This window comes from Pseudophryne corroboree, chromosome 5 (genome assembly GCF_028390025.1).
Source record: "Pseudophryne corroboree isolate aPseCor3 chromosome 5, aPseCor3.hap2, whole genome shotgun sequence".
Lineage (NCBI taxonomy): Eukaryota > Metazoa > Chordata > Amphibia > Anura > Myobatrachidae > Pseudophryne > Pseudophryne corroboree.
Window position 1 is genome coordinate 694,974,253 of NC_086448.1, and position 15,556 is coordinate 694,989,808.

General features: G+C 47.1%; 1 protein-coding gene across 3 annotated transcripts in view; it reads right to left on the reverse strand.

Annotated features, from left to right (window-relative positions):
• PPP1R42 (protein phosphatase 1 regulatory subunit 42) overlaps positions 1–15,556 on the reverse strand; it is a 154,563-nt gene that overhangs the window by 63,476 nt on the left and 75,531 nt on the right. For all 3 annotated transcript variants that reach the window (XM_063923856.1, XM_063923854.1, XM_063923855.1), the window contains exon 3: positions 2,841–3,007. In XM_063923856.1, the coding sequence (XP_063779926.1) occupies positions 2,841–3,007 (167 nt within the window). The remainder of the gene's footprint in view (positions 1–2,840; positions 3,008–15,556) is intronic.

A 15,556-nucleotide genomic window follows, 5' to 3' on the forward strand; every position in this document is an offset into this window, starting at 1 on the left:
TGCAGCGGGGAAGCGGCTATGACGCCTTACGGGGGCCGGTGACCGCCCCCCCCCCCCCCTCCCTAACTCCCACGGTGCAGGTATGCTGTTGCCCAAACAGCTTACCTGAAAATAACAAACAGAAGCTAAACTGAAGAAAAACTCTCTGGAGCTCCAGAGTGTGCATTCTCTCCTGGGGGCATAGTTTTCTAAACTGGCTGTAGGAGGGGGCATAGAGGGGCGGAGCCAGCACACCCAGTTGAAGAAATGTAAAGTGCACCAGCTCCTTTGGACCCCATCTATACCCCATCGTACTAAGTGACCCCAGTATCCCTTATGGATGCTAGAGAAATTTGTGTTATTCATATATCGATGCACACGCAGCTTACTCTGATTAAAATGACATGTGTCATGCCTATATTCTGTTGTAATTGAAGCTATATCTACATCACTGTAACGTACCATTTTGTATGGAGTTAGAGCTGCAGACACACACAGAATATAGGCATGCTGCTTATCATTTTAATCAGCAGGGTCTGCTTGTGCGTCACATTTGCATAACGATGTGAGTGAATAAGACGCATTTTTAGCATTAGAGACGCCTGACACTAATGGAGTTGCACGGGTCCAGCCAGCTCACTCACACCAGACATCTCCAGCTACATGGCCCATTGAGGCAAGATGTATGAGGGCGCATCTGTAAGTTACATACATCTCTGCATGTATGTTGATATGTGCTAACAGGCTCCCCCTCTGTACTATGTAATCAGCGCTGCATCCCAGGGGCTGCAGCTGCCGTTGGTCATTGTTATGATCCCATTACATTTGCTTATAAAGATATTAAAACTATCAATGCAACCCAAAAGATAACAAACAATCTAATTAAGCAACGACAATCACATTTCCTGGCACATATTTCCAAATATCCGTAACCAGGCAGAAGAGTAGTTAGCATTGCTTCCCTCAGTGGTTGGGTCATGAGATTGATTCCAACCAGGGCCCTATTTGTGTGGAGTTCGTGGTCCTTATTCACAATTGTATGCAAAAATCTTTGCAAAATACTGTATGTCTGGAAATAAAACTCTGCATAGATAGCAAATGCAACTCCTTCACAATGCAAGTAACAAGAGCGGATATCCCAATAATATCATAGATGGTATGGCTTGACCAGGCCTGCCATTAAAGGGTGACTGACGGTACTTGAATCCCAGGCCCAGCCAGAAAGGGGGCCTCGGTGGCAGCGGTGAGGGTAGTGCCAGGCCTTCAGTGTTGCAGCTAGTGCACCAGCAGTGGCAGGCAGCAACCATGTTGAGAAAAGCACAGTGGAAATTTAAATGTACCACTGGCCACGAGACAAACTGAGCTCGCAGACCGGCAGCGGCTCCTGATTGGCTGCCGGTCCGCAAGCTCTGATTGGCTTACGGGTGGTGACGCATTTGAATTACCGCTGTCCCTGTCCCTACAAGGCTCCTGCCTGCCACCGCCGGTGCGCTTGCTGCAACACTGGTGACCTGGCACTAACAACACCACTGCCACCCGGGCCCTGAAGCCACTGCTGCTGTGAATCCCAGAGTGGGAGGAGGAGCCGATCTCTCCTCTCGGGTTCCTCCCTTTGCCCTGTGTGACTGCTGTGCTTTTCTGAGGAAATTCTGCAACTGCCCTTGCATCCATTAATGGTAATCTGAGGTCATGTTGCAGCTCTGCCGTGTGGCCAGGTAATTAAATTGTACTATATCACCCTTAGGCTCTCTCTTTTTATTTCTCCGTATCACCCACTACCTATCCCCCTCACCCTTTACCTCTCCCCGTCACCATCTACCTCTCCCTGTCACCCTCTCCACGTCATCCTCTCCATCACCATCTATCCACAAATCAGCCCACCTCTGTGTCCTCCCCCGGGAGAGTTCAATTGTTTTCTCACGCCCAATCTCCTGGCTAAAATGACAGGAGATCGCGGGGCGATAGTCAATTAATCCCCCTTATTGTGCTGATGGTGCCCATATCAGTCAGGTTTAGCCGCGTAAAGCAGCAAAACCCGAGTAAACGAATGGGCACGACACAAGAAATCCCGTTTGGGCGCCCAAACAGGTCACTTTTCCAGCATTTCAGCTCGCCACCCCCAGTAGTATCGAGCTGAAATGACGTTCCTGCACCCGTCGGCAGAAACATTTGAATAGCTACCGGTGGGCGCAGGTTCGGGAACCACGATAAGAATTTAATTACACCCATAGATTCATACTTTTTTCCGGACTGTCCAAGTAACTCCTCAATGTTAGGTGAGTCCCATGGACCCCAGAAATTGTAGGTGGTTCTTCTGCATTCCCTGCACTTCCTAGTGAAGTGGGCAAGACAGGGAGTATAATACCACAAATGGCAAATCCCGCCCTCAGATGCAGCAGCGGATCACAGAAGCTGGGCGGTAGTGCCTCCTGCGGCATTAACATGTTTTAGCACAGCTGTTATTCTACAGAGAATATATCAGTCATTCACAACAGTCCCTGCCACAGTGGAGCTTACAATCTATATCATATGTATACTCATATACACTACTAGTGTTGTTTGTAGGGGCGGCTCCGGAGGTGGGGCTGCAGCTCCATTGGTGACAGTTAGTGTGGCTCCGCTATTTGATATCTGAAGTGACCTGCAGCCCGGCCTCTGGAGCCAGCACTGGTTGTTTGTCAGAAGTTAGTTAACCTACCAGTATGATATTGAGGTGTGAGAAGAAACCCAAGCAAACATGGGATAGACAGATAAATTGCACACAGAGACGGTAGGTTGTAATGCTGACCACTAGGTCACCATGCTGTCCAAGGAGTTATGAAATTTACAGTAATAAAAAGTAATAATCACATGCAACTTACAGTTTCTCAAGTCTTTTCAGTCCAGTCAGGTTTTCTATGCAGTATATACAATTATTTTGGAGGTACAGATGGGTCAGATTTGTTGCAAATCCAAGATTTCCGATGTGACTAATGTTATTGTCATATAGATATAAGACAGTGAGGTTTTTGCACCTGGATAGGTCCTCCTGAAAAGAGAAAACATGAAATATGCTGTTTGTCATACAATGCTGCCAGGGTAGGGTACAAACCCACTGAGAGCCTGATTTGGAGCAAAGAATAAAAGTAAATGTTCCCTTGGACAAACCATATTACAAAGCCAGGAGTGCAAATACATTTATTTATTTCTTTTTGTTGTAGGGTAAATACTGCCTTCTTTGCATGCAGCCCACAAATGCTAGACAGCTTGGTTTTTACACTGCAATTTAGATTTGAGGTTGTACACCCACCTCTCACATCTCCAGCTGCACATTTATAATCTGCCTCATGGGTGAGTTGTTCGCTCGCTGCCGATTTTCGCAGCACAGCGATCAGGTGAAAAAACGGCATTTATGCGCATGCGTATGCACCGCAATGCGCACGCGCGATGTGGTTGTGCTCAGATTCTAGCGAAGTTTTCCTTCGCACTGATGACCGCAAGAAGATTGACAGGAAGGGGGCGTTTCTGGGTGTCAACTGACCGTTTTCAGGGAGTGTTTGTAAAAACGCAGGCGCGTCTGAAAAAACGCAGGCATGGCTGGGCGTTCGCTGGGCGGGTGTATGACATCAAATCCGAACATGAATAGGCTGCAGTGATCGCAAGCGCTGAGTAGGTTCAGAGCTACTCTGAAACTGCACAAACTGTTTTTGCAGTGCTCGGCTGCACAAGCGTTCGCACTTCTGCTATGCTAAAATACACTCCCCAGTGGGCGGCGGCATAGCGTTTGCACGGCTGTTAAAAACTGCTAGCGAGCGATCAACTCGGAATGACCCCACATATGCGGTGCAACATGGATTTGCCAGGGTACACAGATACTTATTTTTCTCTTTGATCCCAACTCAGATTCAGGCCCTGTACCTTTACTAATGAAATTATGTAAGTTGAGCTCAGTATTTCTCTTACGTCCTTGGGGATACTGGGAATCCATTTAGTACCACAGGGTATAGACGGGTCCACTAGGAGCCTTGGGCACTTTAAGAATTTGATAGTGTGCACTGGCTCCTCCCTCTATGCCCCTCCTACCAGACTCAGTTTAGAAAATGTGCCCGGAGGAGCCGATCACGTCGCTGGAAGCTCCTGAAGAGTTTTCTGCATTTATTTTGTATGTTTGTTATTTTCAGGAAGGACTGGATGGCACCAGCCTGACTGCTTCGTGGGACTTAGGGAAGGGGGAACGGCCCAACCTCTTGAAGGGTTAATGGTCCCGTTCCCCGCTGACAGGACACTAGAACTATTTGCAAGCCCCACCACGGCGCGCGTACATTCCCGCAGCACGCCGCCACCCCTAACAGAGCCAGAAGATAGAAGAGTGGTGAGTACTAAGCGGGTCGCCGTCCATTATGGCGGCATGAGGGTACAGAGACGCCCGGCTTATACATGGGGCGGCTGGGTCTCCAGACTCGGTACACCAGAGGTGGCCAACCAGTCAGAGACAAAGAGCCAAAAAATCTTGTTAGGTATGTCAAAGAGTCGACATCAAGCCAAAGGCGCGTGTGCAAAATTGAGGTGTGACCTTGTGCCTGCTAGGCCACACCCCTGGTATAAAAGATAATGAAAATGCCAGATCCACATAAAATAAATTTTAAAGCCAGAATCAACATAAAATACATTGAAAAAGACACTTCCACATAAAATAATAAAAAAATCCAGATCCACATAAAATATATTGAAAAAGCCATATTCACATAATACACTTCAGCTCCTCCATGTGTCACTCCAGCCAGCACCCTCCTGTGTCACTCCAGTAAGCTCTCCATGGTGTCTCTCCTGCCAGGATATCCTTTGTCACTCCAGCCAGCTCCCCATTGTGTCACTATTGCCAGCACCTCCTGTGTCACTCCAGCCAGCACCCTCCTGTGTCATTCCAGCCAGCACCCTCCTGTGTCACTCCAGTAAGCTCCCCATTGCGTCTCTCCTGCCAGGATATCCTTTGTCACTCCAGCCAGCTCCCCATTGTGTCACTCCTGCCAGCACCCTCCTGTGTCACTCCAGCCAGCACCTTCCTGTATCACTCCTGCCAGCACCCTCCTGTGTCACTCCAGCCAGCACCTTCCTGTATCACTAAAGCCCAGTATCTGGCTCCCTCAGTTTTCAAACGCCATAGTGCTGCTGTGTGTCTGATTGGAGTGCACCAGTTTCCAGGATCTGTTGTGGTCAGGTGACTGAGTGTCGAGAGCCACATTTGAATAAAGAGCTGCATGCGGCTCAAGAGCCACAGGTTGGCCACGGCTGCAGTACACAGTGCAGACGCACCGCTCCTGAGGGAACAAACTGAGTCTAAGTACACTACGTGTGTACACAGTACCCAGACTAGCATTACAGACTTAAAAAGGGGCTGACTCCATTTTAGGCACTAAAATTACCTCAGCCAGTATAAAAAAGTGCGGGAAGACCGCGCGCCATTTAAGGGGCGGGGCTTCACTATGAGCAGATCCAGCAGCTCACAAGCGCCATTTTCCTTCTGCAGTGGACACAGACGCTGACTGACAGGTACACGCAGCTCCTCCGGAGAGACTGCAGATTACTTCAGGTACCAGGGGGTCATAGCAGGGGGGAAGTGCTTACTAGTGTACTAAGTCCCCAATCTGGGTACTTAGTCTGTGACCCGGCTAAGCTTGGCATTAGCTGTAAGGGCGCTGTGTGCTGGCTCCATACTATCTCTGTATTTCTCTGGAAGGGCTCTTTGTGGGTTACTTTTTCATTTAACGTGTGTGTGTGTGTGTGTGTGTGTGTGTGTGTGTGTGTGTGTGTGTGTGTGTGTGTGTGTGTGCTCTGTCACATTCACAGTATGTCAGACAAAGAGTGTGTTTCACGTAAGGCACAGTGTTCCTCTTCTCCAGGGGGTTCACTACAGTGTACTCAGTGCAGTGTACCCTCCCAGGCTAGCGGGGCAGAGTCAGCTTGTCTGGATTCCATTAGGGGAATGATACCAATATTTCTACTAAATTGTCTCACAATGAGAAAGAGACGCAATATTTAAGACAATTGATGACTGAGTTTATGAACAGAGACTCAGTACCCAAACCAGCGTCTCAGTCCCCTGCCATTTGTCCGCAAAAACGTCCTTTGGCCCATATCCTGCAGTCTGACTCTGATGATGAGGGGTCAGACATGGAGGAGGGGGAGGTGGACTCAGAGGTGGGGTGGGTACTCTGTCACCGGGAATAGAGCCTCTCATAAACGCTATCAGAGAGGTTCTGCATATCCCTGATAAGGTAACAGAGGAGACTGAGGAATCTTATTTTAATATAAAAAAGAAATCCTCAGCCACCTTCCACTGTGTCAAAGGAACTAAATACCATACTAATCCTGATAGGAAATTTCAAATCCCTAAAAGGCTGATATCATCTTTTCCTCCTGAGGATAGGAAAAAAATGGGAAAATCCACCGATAGTGGGTGCATCGGTATCCAGGCTGTCACGGAAAATTGTATTGCCTGTGCAGCTTCCCTAAAAGACACGGTTGATCGTAGAATTGAGAATACACTAAATCTTTGTATATACCTGCTGGGATGGGCCAGAGACCCACTATAGCATGTGGGTGGATTACTAAGGCCATCGCCAAATGGTCGGGTAACCTACTTGAGGGGTTAGGTACCTTGCCTCAGGGGGAGATTATTTTACTCCTGCAACATATACAGGACTCTGCGAATTTTATGGTGGAGGCCATAAAAGAAATAGGCTTGCTTAATGCATGCACTACTGCTAGAGGCTTATGGCTACACCAGTGGATTGTTGACGCGGACTCCAGGAAAGGTGTAGAAGGCCTACCCTTCACAGGAGAGGCCTTATTTGGAGATGAACTAGACAAATTGATCTCCAAAGCTACTGCAGGTAACTCCACGTATCTTCCTTCTGCAGCTCCATCAGCCAGAAAGGCCTACTCGGGACCTAATCTACAGTCCTTTCCGACTCCCAAGTTCAAGGGAAAGACCAGAGGCGCTAGAGGTAAACCACGCAAAGCAGCAACTGCCGGTTCACAGGAACAGAGCTCAAGCTCTGCTTCCTCAAAGCCTTCAGCATGACGGTGGACCGCGATGCCTGGAAGACTGGCAGGTGGGAGACTGACTAAAATTTTTCAGTAACATCTGGACAGGTTCGTGTCAGGATCCCTGGGTCATAATCTTATTTCCCAGGGCTACAGACTGGAGTTTCAGGAGATCCCATCTCACAGATTCTTCAAATCAGGCTTACCAGTTTCACAAGAGGCAAGTATTACCTTACAGGACGCCATTCAAAAACTGGAACAGACTCAGCCCACCTCATCTGCAAAATAAGGGATATTATTCCAATTTGTTTGTAGTACCAAAACCGGACGGTTCGGTAAGACCGATTTTGAACCTCAAGTCGTTGAACCCGTACTTACGAGTGTTCAAATTCAAGATGGAGTCTCTTAGAGTGGTGATCTCAGGTCTGAAGGAGGGGGAATTCCTAGTGTCTCTGTATATATCAAGGATGCGTACCTTCACATTTCGATCTGGCCGCCTCATCAGGCTTATCTACGGTTTGCACTGCAGGACTGCCACTACCAGTTCCAAGCCCTGCCATTCGGTCTCACCACGGCACCGAGAGTGTTCACCAAGGTGATTGCAGAGATGATGTTTCTACTCCGCAATCAAGGAGTGACCATAATTCCGTACCTCGACGATCTTCTGATAAAGGCACCGTCCAGGGAGCAGTTGCTGGACAGCATTGGCCTCTCAACCAGACTACTCCTGGATCACGGGTGGATTCCGAACTTACCAAAATCTCACCTGGAACCGACGCAGAGGCTTCCTTTCCTGGGAATGATACTGGACACAGGGTCTCAGAGAGTGTTCCTTCCTTTGGAGAAGGCTATAATAATTCAGTCGATGGTTTGGGTTGTCGTGAAGCCAACCTGGATCTCGGTGCATCTGTGTATTCGCCTTCTGGGGAAAATGGTGGCCTCTTACGAGGCACTTCAATATGGAAGGTTTCATGCAAGGCACTTCCAGCTGGATCTGTTGGACAAATGGTCCAGATCGCATCTTCACATGCACCAGAGGATCTGTCTGTCGCCAAGAGCCAGAATCTCCCTTCTATGGTGGCTACAGATTTCCCACCTTGTCGAGGGTCGGAGGTTCGGGATTCAGAATTGGATTCTGCTAACCACAGACGTAAGCCTCAGAGGTTGGGGAGCAGTCACCCAGGGGGTGCAGTTTCAAGGAATATGGTTAAGTCGGAAAGTCGTCCTTCCAATAAACATCTTGGAACTCAGGGCAATCTACAACGCCCTTCTGCAGGCCTCATCTCTACTTCGGGATCAGGCCATTCAAGTCCAGTCGGACAATGTAACGGTGGTAACGTACATAAACCGACAGGGCGGAACGAAAAGCAGAGCAGCAATGTCAGAGGTGTCAAGAATGCTCCTCTGGGCGGCAAAAACACTCTGTGGCGTTGTCAGCGGTCTTCATTCCGGGAGTAGACAACTGAGAAGCAGACTTGCTCAGCAGACACGACCTGTACCCAGGGGAGTGGGGCCTCCACCTGGAGGTGTTCAGGTGGTTGACACGTCGGTGGGGATATCCACAGATAGACATGATGGCCTCTCGACTCAACAAGAAGCTCAAGCGGTATTGTTCCAGGCCAAGAGACCCACAAGCAGTGGCGGTAGACGCTCTGACAACTCTGTGGGTCTACCAGCTGGTGTACGTGTTTCCTCCACTTCCTCTGATCTCAAGAATTCTAAAGAGAAAAAGGGAAAAGGTTCAAGCAATCCTCATTGCTCCGGACTGGCCTCGAAGGGTCTGGTACGCGGATCTTCTCGTGATGCTGATCGAAGATCTGTGGCCTCTACCTCTTCGCGAGGATCTTCTACAACAGGGCCCGTTCGTCTATCAAGACTTGCCGCGGCTACATTTAACGGCATGGAAGTTGAACGGCTGTTTCTAGCCAGGAGAGGGATTACTGACAAGGTCATCCCGACTATGATCCAAGCCAGGAAGGGGGTAACGTCTAAACATTACCATCATATATGGAAGAAGTACTGTATGTCTCTTGGTGTGATAGCAGACAATATTCTGCGGTGGAATTTCATCTGGGACGTCTCCTGCTTTATCTGCAGTCAGGAGTGGATGTGGGCCTACGCCTAGGCTCAATTAAAGTCTAGATTTCGACCATGTCTATTTACTTTCAGAAACAATTGGCTTCTCTCCCTGAGGTCCAGTCGTTCTTGAAAGGTGTTCTGCACATCCAGCCTCCCTTTGTGCCGCCCACGGCACCTTGGGATCTCAATTTGGTGCTGCAGTTCCTCCAATCGGATTTGTTTGAACCGTTACAGGAGGTTGACATAAAGTACCTTACATGGAAGACCGTCACACTGTTGGCCTTGGCTTCAGCAAGACGTGTGTTGGAGCTGGGGGCATTGTCTTACAAGAGTCCCTACTTAATTTTCCATGAGGACAGAGCTGAACTCAGAACTCGTCAGCAATTTCTTCCTAAGGTGGTGTCCTCGTTTCACATCAACCAACCTGTTGTGGTTCCGGCTGTTACGGACACCTCTACTACTTCATAGTCTTTGGATGTTGTGAGGGCTTTGAAGGTGTATGTAAAGAGGACAGCTCGTCACAGGAAATCCGACTCGCTGTTCGTTCTCTATGATCCCAAGAAAATTGGGTGTCCTGCTTCAAAGCAGTCTATTGCACGCTGGATCAGGCTCACTATCCAGCATGCTTATGCCACGGCAGGATTGCCGATTCCAAAATCTGTACAGGCCCAGTCTACTAGGTCGGTGGGTTCTTCTTGGGCGGCTGCCTGGGGTGTCTCGGCTTTACAGCTCTGCCGAGCAGCTACATGGTCAGGTTTGAACACGTTTGCAAAGTTTTACAAGTTCGATACTTTGGCCCCTGAGGACCTTCAGTTTGGTCAATCAGTTCTGCAGGAACCCCAGCACTCTCCCATCCAGTTTGGGAGCTTAGGTACTTCCCCATGGTACTAAATGGATTACCAATATCCCCAAGGACGTAAGAGAAAATAGGATTTTAATTACCTACCGTAAATCCTTTTCTCGTAGTCCATAGGGGATAATGGGCGCCCGCCCGGTACTTCGTTCTTCCTACACTGTTACTTGGTTAAGTATTCTGGTTTGTTCGGCTGTTGCTGTTCATGTTTCAAGTTTCCTATTGTTCTGTGTGTGCTGGTTCGTAATTTCACCACTTTCCTTATTTATCCTTCTCTCAAAATATGTCCCTCTCCTCGGGCACAGTTTCCTAGACTGAGTCTGGTAGGAGGGGCATAGAGGGAGGAGCCAGCGCACACTATCAAATTCTTAAAGTGCCCAAGGCTCCTAGTGGACCCGTCTATACCCCATGGTACTAAATGGATTCCCAGTATCCCCTACGGACTATGAAAAAAGGATTTACCGGTAGGTAATTAAAATCCCATTTTCTGTACCATGGCCTATTATTATGGGTAGCATAGGCAAACGCAAAGGAAGTTACTGGTTGCCCCGGAAACCCCTCTTCTCTTGGCAAGTGGCTCAAATTATGACAACAGCAATGGTATATAATGCAATTACTAGAGCTGCTGCCACATCATGCAGTGTAAGGGAAAGAGCAGAGCTGCTGCACATGCCCAGTGGTAGCAGCTTCTTCTACCAAGTTTGGTGTGTCTGTGGATCTGAGTCCTCAGTCAGTGCACTGGACCAGAGAGTAGCTGCCAGGAAGAAGAGACAAGAGCCTTACCACGAGGTGGGAGAATATGTGCTTAGAAAGGGCAGGACTGGTTCTATTATGTTTGTGTATTTATTTATTTATTTATTATGGTAAAACCATCTTCCATCCAATGAACTTGTGGGCAATTGTGGATTTCTAGTCCTAGCCAGGGATAGTGGACACTGTTTTTGGAGGGGTACTTATGGTATTTTAAATTTCATTGTGCTTATGTAATTATTTTAAACAATCAAGGAGTAGGATATCTGCTCTAAGAAAGTATATTATTAAAATAACTACTTTTTAATTTACATACTGATTCAGTTGTCCATTATATTTCTGACTTTCAGCCGGCGCCAGTACTTACCTTTTCTTCTCTATATAAATTTTAGGGAACTGACCTTCCCTGTACAGGCTGCCGTTGACAGCGCACTCTATTTATATTATTTTTTCTTGGATCCAACTAGCGCCTAGGCTCCTCACATCGCAGGTGTCGTCATTACGTCACCCGCACACTGCATCCCTGGGAACTGTGAAGAGAAGCAGCGGCGGCAGGCTCCTTACAGATATTTTCTGTTAAATCTGCCGTGATCTACTGGCGGATGCTCAGCAAGCTACCGGTAGATCGCGATCTACCTTTTTTTGGCCACCTCTGATCTATGATGTTAGATATTAATACTGTCTTCTATACAGTATCCAGTGTATAAAAAGACCAATGTCCAGGGTTGTTACTGGGTTCTCCTATCACTACCCCAGGCTCCCACACTTGCTCTAATGTTCTGCAGAGTGGAAGATTGTGTACTTTATTTGGAAACCCCCCTCTAGAAATCCTGCGTTTGCCACTGGTAGGATATCGAGGCTGAGGAGTTCTGGGAGACCCGATACAAAATCAACTTGTCACAGGGATCAGGACTGCTGGATTCTTTCCTTCTTTCTCCCTACATTGCTACTCGTGTGCTACTAATTCTCTACCTATTTGCCCCACATGCTGCTAATACATCCCTAGGTGCCACACAAACATACCCATATTCTGCAAGCTCCTTACATGCCCTCAGACCTCCACCTATACCACTCAGAAATAACTACAAGCCACTCAGACCTCCGCACATGCCACTCAGACCTCCCTACATGCTACTCAAGAGATATTTACTTGCCACTCAGAAATCCCAACATGCCACTCAGAAATCCCCAGATGCTCCCCAAAAGCCACTCAGACCTCCCACACATGCCACTCAGACCTCCCCACATGCCACTTAAACTTCTCCATATGCCCCCATATTCCGCATACCACTCAGACCTACACACATGGCACTCAAGACTTTTTCACAAAACTTCAACATGCTATTGAGACCTAGGGGTACATTTACTAAAGGTCGATTTTCATCTTTGTTAAATAGATAGAAATCGATGTTGTGTTTACAGGGCTAAAACACACATTTAAATATTTATATATAAAAAAAATAATTGTTAGTGAACATTATTTCTATCCGTTTAAAAAGGAGGAAACGACCTTTAGTGCATAAACCCCCCACTGTACACATATGGCTCCATACCTGCTACTCGGACTTTCCATCCACCCACTGGTTAATTAAATAACCTAATTATAGTAATTAATTTAAGCAGTATATTGAAATGTATTCTTCTTTTCCACATCTGTTAATTATAATTCCTCATTACGGGCCCTGACACCTCCAGGCTCTCAGTGCTGGCTTGTTAGCACTGCATCCACATGGATAGAGCTATGTATATATTTATTCATCAATCATTCCCCATGGAGTAATGTTGAATAAATATTACTACCTCCTAAGCAAGCACCATGCAGAACCATTAGGTTTGAGCCTCAGTCATAAACACAATTGGTACTCTTAGTGCTTTGATGGCTAATTATGGTCTAGTCCTCTCTTAGCCATAACTGGTGCAGCCTCTAATACAGAGGATCTACAGCAAAATGCCTGTCACCTCCTCTTATAACTTAGCGCAAAGCATCATCTGGCTTTCATTACACTCACAGATCACTGTGGGTTGCATGGACTTCTGGCTGTTGATTTGGGATTAATCTGACTTGTTCTGTCAAATCAACAAGGTTCCAGTAAATATAAGTGGGCTCAAGAGAGTTCCCATTTCACCATTTCTAGATGATCTCTATTAGAGGTCAATGGTGGACAGTCAGTAAGTGTTGTTGCTTCTTAAGATGAGAACTTGACATTAAAAAATAATAATAGTAATACACATATTAAAGAATACTAATGAACATTTGCATTGTCAGTATTTAAATACAAATGAAAATAGATGCAAATCAGGCTTGCTATGTTTTAATATTATGTAGCCAGCTTTAGTTCTGGCAAGCGTAGCTTGGGTAAGCTGATGCGAAAAGCTGACAGGAACAATGTCCACTATGGAGTCGAGATATATGGTCTATGAAGTCAAGAGATATGGTTACACTACTTCCATTTGTGCCCAGGGCAAATGACCACCATCAGACATAAAAACTTGTACACAACACATAATGTAAGAAACCATGTTGAGTCATGAGTCTGATTCCCGGCTTGACCCTAGTCATGTGGATTTGTATGTTCTTCCCATGTTTGCGTGGGATTCCTCCAGTTTCTTGTAACACTAAAATAATAATGGCTGTGTGTGTGTTAAATAATTAGGGCCTGATTTTGAGCTTCTAAAGCCCCCTACACACTAGCCGAGCCCCCGCCGACTCCGATATCGGCTGCCGTGGGGACTCGGCGGGGTGCCGACATAGGCAGGTACATACAGCAGGGGTGGCAGGAGCGTCCATCGTTAACGATAATGAGTGTACACACTAGGCGATATTGTGAACAGTATTGCTCAGAAAGCCTAGTGTGTATGGGGCTTTAGACTGTGAGTTCCAGAGGGCAAGGACTGATGTAAATGACAAATATTCCCTCTGTACATCACTGCGTAATTTGGTGGTGCTAGACAATAAACATAATTATTATAGTTATAGCAAATCATTTACTCATGTATCTTTTGTCTGTGTATACAGAGAAGTGTCATCCCTGTGTTACCTAGTAAATATTAAATAAACAGTGTGCTAAATGAAAAGGAAAGGCAATCTAACCGCACTGTCTAGTATAGGGAATTCTGCTGCCTACTCCTAAAAAGAGTATCACCCCACACACCCAGAAGGCAAATTTACATATAAAATATTTGAAACATGGAACGCATTAGAAGGACAGCCAGGAGCCGCACTCAACACCACCACTTTCTCCTGTAACCACGCTGTGAGCCCTGCAGCTGGCGCTAAGGAGCTGCATACTGGGGAACAGACACAGGGGAGAGGGAAAGACAGAGCAGAGGACGTTGAATACAACTACAGCGCACACACAGAGAGGAGGAAGGGTAATTCTGAGCAGGACAGTGCTCACTATACAGCACCTACTTGTGTAGATGCAATGCGTTTAATTTGCTGGCTGTCGGGACCCCGGATACCAACGCCGGCATCCCGACAGCGAACAATGCCGCCAGCCGGAATCCTGGTGCACCCGGGCTATTCCCACTCGAGGGTGTCCACGACACCCATAGAGTGGGAATAGATCCTGTGGCGAGTGCAGCAAGCCCGCAAGGGAACTCTTAGTGCTCACCCCACTGCTGACATTCTGCCAGGTGGGATGGTGCAGACGGGATATTGACAGCCGGCATCCCGTTCGCCGGCAAAAACATACTGAATCCGTGTAGATGTATGAAGAAGTGAAAAGTGTGGAGAAGTGAGCCAGTGGAGAAGTTGCCCATGGAAGCCAATCAGCTGCTATGTATAAGTTTATAGAAAGCTCTTGATAAATGTTACTTCAAATTGCCACGGGCAACTTCCATATTGGCTCATTTCTCCACTCTTTTCATAGCTTAATTCTCAAACTGACTCACTGGGGTAAATTTACTAAGATGGGAGTTCTGTTTAAGATAGGGTGTTGCCCAAAGCAACCAATCAGATTGCAGGTGTTATCTTCTAGAAGGTGCTACATAAATGAGAAGTAGAATCTGATTGGTTGCTACATCCCATCTTAAATAGAACTCCCATCTTAGTAAATTTATCCTACTGAATTATATAAATAGAGTGAACACTATGAATCCCAAAATGAAATGACTCATTAATACCCCTTTCACACCGCCAATGCCGGATCCCACCCGGGACTTAGAAACGGGTCCTTCCCGGGTGGGATCCGGCATTGGCCGCTGCTGCTGGCTTCCCCGGCCCTGCAATATGCTGGGTGGGTTGCCTTAGCAACGGGGGGCGGAGCCGACGCTGGGAGATGAGATCATCTCTGCGCCGCCTCTCCCTGCTGTAGTAAACGGGTCCCGGGTCACATCGACCCAGAAGCCCGTTTACGCTGCCATTGACCCGGTATTCAACCCGGCTATAACACTGATTTATTCCCGGGTTGAATTGCTGAGTCAAGCGACCCGGGATTTCGGCTATGCCCCTTTCACACCGCACGCTGACCCATGCCGACCCGGCAATGTGCCGGGTTGATACCGGGTTATTTGTGCAGTGTGAAAGGGGTATAACTAAAAGAACCTTAGCCTTTTTATACCTACTAGTCAATCACGTTGCTCGAAATTGATTAAAAAAAATGTATTGTGTGTTCTACAATGCGTTCATCTAAAGTTTACTGTATGCTGACAGTTTACTATAGCCCGAAATTTTTGTGTATACCAAAAGTTTGCTGTATACTGAAAGTGTTGGAAAGAATTCATTATGTCAACTGAATTTAGGACAGAAAAAAAATTAGCAAGGGCTTCGCTGCGCATTACAACCCAAAGATAAAAAGCACGCCTTTGACGCGTTGTCCTCAACAACCTGACCACGTATCAAAATGATGCAACCCACATGTATATCAC